General features: G+C 33.5%; 1 protein-coding gene across 1 annotated transcript; it reads left to right on the top strand.

Annotated features, from left to right (window-relative positions):
• Positions 1–533: 533 nt before the first annotated feature.
• LOC145571367 (cationic peroxidase 1-like) lies at positions 534–4,550 on the top strand. The gene is made up of 5 exons (XM_081630413.1): positions 534–674; positions 2,663–2,884; positions 3,232–3,423; positions 3,693–3,858; positions 4,147–4,550. The coding sequence occupies exons 1-5, from the start codon at positions 534–536 to the stop codon at positions 4,548–4,550; spliced, it is 1,125 nt and encodes a 374-aa protein (XP_081486539.1).
• The last annotated feature ends 866 nt before the right edge of the window (positions 4,551–5,416 follow it).

A 5,416-nucleotide genomic window follows, 5' to 3' on the forward strand; every position in this document is an offset into this window, starting at 1 on the left:
CCCTTGTTCTCCCCCTTTACATCTCCCTTCTTTCGTCTTTTCACCTCCATCAATCCGTGATAATTTTGTGAACAAGGATTCTCATTTGGATGTAATTAATGGAAATATTTCTTTTGTTTTTCCAAGTGAGTCTAAGGTAGTAAATAATTTTCCTTTGCCTTTTGAGTCTTGTTCTTCATTTTGTATTTTTAACAGAGTCTTTAATATTCTATATATTCTTTCTGTAATGTTTTTCTATCTATTATTTTCTGAGATGTTTGCAGGAACATATGATAAGCTTCCCAGAGCTCTAACTTGTTCCGCATTGGTATATAATTTAATAGATTAGTAGAGTAGTTTTGTTTATTTCTTGTTTTATTAGTGAGTTAGGTAGTTTTGTTTTGTTTCTTTCTTTGTTTTTTTTTTAGCTTTTCCTTAACTTTCCCCCTCTATCTATTTGCTTTTGTATGTGTTTCTATGTGATTGCAGGTGGTTGAAGTTGCCATCCACGATCATCTACTCACCAAGAAAGCATCACAAGCAACATAGACAGAATGGTCCGCGAGCAGGTTGTGGCAAATTCATCTTCTACGCAGCCTAGTTGCGGCAACATTCTTCTTGAGCATCAAAATCAGTTTAGTCCGCAACCTGGTCGCGGCCAACGATGCTACACCGCAGCCACATTGCGGCATAAGGTTCGTAAAGTAATAAAAAAGGGGAGAACCAAAGCACAGATAAACTTACAGACGACTCAAGAACTCCTCGTCACTTGGAAATAGCTCGATTATGACAGCTCGTAAGAAGATCACATTATTTTCGAGAAGCATGGCCTGGATATGATTATATGGATTTTGGGCTTAATTGAGATACTTTTATGTGACATTGTTCCCGTGTTCCATTGATTCTTGAAGACCCTTTTGAGTAAGCACTTTGTTCTGAAGGCTGGTGAATGGTGACACGTCGGTATTGGTGCTTGGCTGCAATCATAAGGGTTGTTACACCCTTTACACCCTCCCTTCCATACTCTGTTGAGACTCTGTGAGTATCTTAGCTTCCCTCTTTATTTAATCATGCTCTACTATTATTGCATTGTGGACACTGCAAATTTTAAGTGTGGGGGAGAGTTTTATTATGCTTTGGACATTTTAGGCTTTGTTGTCTTAGTGTCATCTTGAACTTTTATTCAAGAATGTGAAACAAGTGATTTTCTAAAAAAAAAAAAAAAAAAAAATTCTATTTTCTTTTCATGAATTGATTGGCATTAGCTTGAGTAATTCGATAAGTAGCGTAAATCCTTTTGATAGCAATTGTTTGTGGTAAGATGGTTTCACTTTCCTCTTGTGCGATAAGTACCTATTGGAGGGTGTAGACACCCATTTGTGTCTCCCCAAAACCAAACCCAGTGATGAACGCCTTTCACGTTGTGTTATTATCGAATTAGGTGAAAGTGGTTTGAAAGTCAAGTGTTGCGGTTTAGTTTTAATTAAATTCTTTTCTCTCTGTTTTTTAAAATGACTTTATTTATTTGAAAATAGCCGAACCAGTTTAGTTTGGTCCATAATTAAGGTCCAATAATAGTGTAGATGGATGGGGCTCGAAGAGACCTTTCCAATGATATATTATAAGATCAATTCCGATGAATATTGAGGAAGTTATGGCCAAAATACTAAACTGGGCCTGGTTAATTATTTAAATACGGCCCAATGATCTAGAGGAGGGCCCAATATTAATTATTATTCCTAAAATTATTAGGATTAATTATAGTTTTCTAGAAGTTTCTAGAAAGTTCCTTTTAATTATAATATTATTAGATTTAATAATTAATTATCTTTAATAGATTTTTATTTGGAATAAAATGTCGTTTTGTTATCTTAAAAATATATATTTTATCTTCTGTACGGATTCCGTAGATCAAGTTGATTAAAGATCGGATTCCGCGTGAAGAAAAACGAGCTAATACAGGTTGTCGCCAAACGACAAATCTGTCGCCGCGCGACAGACCCTGTCGCCTCGCGACAGACGTTGTCGCGTCGCGACAGAGTTGATTCCTGGCGACAGCGTCCGAATAGCGTCCGAATCCCTATTTCAGAATCATCAATTCACATTCAATTCTTCCTTAATTCTCTCTATTCTCCCTCTAAGCGATATAGCTTATTCTTTCTCTCCCTATTTCTTTCACAATGTAGATTGCATGCTTATTATTGTTTTATGATTCCTAGTATCATGTTAGGATGTTTTTTATGCTTTCTAGTATCATGTTTAGGTTGCCTCTTATTATTTCTAATATCATGTTAGTACCATGTTAGGTTTGAAGCTTTGATCTTTATTGTTTAGTGACATGCTAGGATTTGTTATTAATCTTGTTAGTATCATGCCTAGGATCTTGCTATTATATTTAAGCTTTATTATGCCTTATCATGCTATTATCATTATTATTTATTGTTTATTATTATGTTGCTTGATATTTATTTTTATATTTTATTGTTATTTACTCTTTGTCTAAATAAGGGGATTTGCCTTGCACTTTGCATGCATTACCATAGGCAATGACACAGCACCTTAAAATAGATTTTAGACTTTAGATTTGGAACCATGCCTATTACTAAAGTATAGCTGTATATTAATATGAACTTAAAATATCTTACGTGATTTACTTGAATTATTTTCTATGTTTTTTCTTTAGCTTGCTTTGATCTTGACCATGGCTTCCTCCTTGTCTCTTCAATGTTTCTTGATCTCTATCCTTTTCGGGTCTGCGTTCGCTCAATTGTCTGAGAACTTCTATGTAACATCATGTCCTCAGGCAAACACCATAATACAATCCCAAGTTAAATCGGCGATTGCGAAGGAGGCTCGTATGGGTGCAGCATTGTTGAGACTTCATTTCATTGATTGCCTTATTGGTGTAAGATTTTGGATCTTAGGAGTTGCATGATAATAATAATAATGAACTTGTTTGTATCATGAACTTTTTGGTGGCTCCTAATTATTGATCCTAGAAAAAATATTGGAAAAACAAATTACTTCTACTAGCTAAAATTTATGAGGTAAAGAATTATCTTTAAAATTGAAGAAAAATGTAGGTCAAGTGTCTATGCACATCCATATGTTATTCCACATTGTTTTCAGGGCATATGGGGAAGGGGGATAATGCATGTGATCATCAAATTTTAAAAGAGTTCATTATTACTTTAATTTTAATTTAAGCTTGCACTTTGTGTAATATGTTCTATATCTTTGATAAAAAATTAGGGATGTGATGGTTCTATTTTGCTTGACGACACTCAAAGTGCAATCGGGGAAAGAACTGCTTTCGTAAATGGCAATTCAACAATAGGATTTGAAGTCATTGATGCGATCAAAGCTCAGCTAGAAAAAGCATGTCCAGGAGTGGTGTCTTGCGCAGATATCCTAGCAGTGGCTGCTCGAGACTCTGTTGTCATGGTATGATTAATAATATCATCATATAAGTCCCTTCAAAAAAATTCTACAATTGCATTTGAACAATTTATTTTGGTATTTGAATACATAACCTAATATTGGGTATAACTGTATAAGCCCCTTGTCACACGTTGAGGAAAAAGATAGATATAAAATGCAAATTAGACCAATATTAATTATCACCAATATATGTAATGTAGAATTGTATGTAGACTAAGATTATTTTCCATGTACTTGAATTGTTATGATTTTATTTTGGGTTTTTTTCCTAGCTTGGTGGACCAAGTTGGACAACGCCATTAGGAAGAAGAGATTCAACTGAAGCACATAAAGATTTGGCTGACACCTTAGTTCCTGTCTTTCTTGGAGATGTTAGTACACAAATTGGAGCCTTCGCAATGAAAGGCTTCAATAAGAATGAATTTGTGGCTTTAGCAGGTAGCAATCATTTTCCTTACTTAATTACCACTTTTTCATTGCTAATTGGCACAATGCTCCACATCAAAATAAAGATCGACTTTGGGAATAACTGGAAAAACTCTCTTAACAAGTTATGTTAGATTTCCATGTCTCAAAACAGGGACCTTAGTTTAGCTGAAACGTACAACTCCCTTTACCAGCTGATCTAAACATTTGTTTGTAACAACTTTTACTTGTATTGTATGAAATATTTTTTAGGCAGATAACCTAAAGTCATTTTTTTTTGTTTCTCTCAAACATATATAGGTAGTCACACGGTGGGCTTAGCAAGATGCCAATTTTATAGAAAACGTGTCTATGAAGCTAAAAACATAGATCCAACCTATGCGGCATCGCTACAAGCAAATTGCCCTAAACAAGGAGGGGATAACAACACAGCACCAATTGACTCTACAACTCCATTTGTGTTTGATAACGCATACTTTGTCAACCTAATGAAGCAAAAAGGTCTCCTTAACTCCGATCAACAACTATACACCGGAAAAGGAGGACCAACCGATGCCATTGTCGCAAATTATAGCTCGAATCAACAAGCATTCTTCGATGATTATGCCAAAGCTGTTGTAAAAATTAGTAAAATGGAAGTTCTTACGGGTACACATGGAGAAATTAGGACTAATTGTAGGAGAGCCATTGGTGCAACGAATTGAAATGAGCTTTGAATTGTAATTTTGTTTTTTGGATATAAATTTCATGTTTAAATTACTGTTCATGAATTTTTTAATTTGATCAAATTTTGATCTATACTTTTTTATTGGTATCGATCATCTAGACTAATAACAAACCTTCGTATGACATTAATTTTATCTTGTTAAAAAATTATAATTAAAAAAAAACTGAATTGGATCGATGAATCCCCAATCTCACACTTGCGGGAAAATAGAATGAATTTGTAAAATAAAACAAGGATTGTAAAATAAACTTTCTAAACTTCAAAGAAGCTCTGATACCATGTTAAACTCAAGAAGAATTAAAGCTGCTTATTTTGTATTAATATTTGAAAACCTCTATATAGTACAAACTAAGGTAACCTAAACATATATTTACCAAAGATATATGACAACACAACAGAATATTAACATAAGTACATAAGCAACTGACTTCTAATAATATTGTTACATCTTTTTACAAAGAATGAGTAAACATGACAATAATAATAAAGATGAATGATAGAAGAGAAACAATTGAATATTTTAAATCTTAATAGGTGAGAAGCTATGGATGGACCAAAAATAATCTGATTTAGGCTGCAGACAAAGTGCTACTTGTGGAAATTAAACTCTTAATTTCAAGGTTGAAAGGTTGCATAGTTAAAACTAGACCAATACTTTGTTAGTGTCTTTTCAGTCCTTATTTGTTGTTAATTATCATATCAAATATAGTACTTTCATATTATGCTAGTGGTGATACTTAATTATTGTGATAACACGATAAAATACACCTTTTATAGGCCATTTTTATATGATATTTGTCGTGAATTCTTTCTACATTTAATTATTTAAGCGTTAATTTATAT

The sequence above is a fragment of the Chenopodium album genome, chromosome 12, assembly GCF_948465745.1.
Source record: "Chenopodium album chromosome 12, dcCheAlbu1.1, whole genome shotgun sequence".
Taxonomy (NCBI): Eukaryota; Viridiplantae; Streptophyta; class Magnoliopsida; order Caryophyllales; family Amaranthaceae; genus Chenopodium; species Chenopodium album.

Excerpts from the sequence above, each read along its gene's own strand:
- LOC145571367 (XM_081630413.1), top strand. The coding sequence starts at position 534 with ATGGTCCGCGAGCAGGTTGTGGCAAATTCATCTTCTACGCAGCCTAGT. Across the intron at positions 2,885-3,231 it reads TCATTGATTGCCTTATTGGT|GGATGTGATGGTTCTATTTT; the intron begins GTAAGATTTTGG and ends ATAAAAAATTAG. Across the intron at positions 3,424-3,692 it reads CTCGAGACTCTGTTGTCATG|CTTGGTGGACCAAGTTGGAC; the intron begins GTATGATTAATA and ends TTTTTTTCCTAG.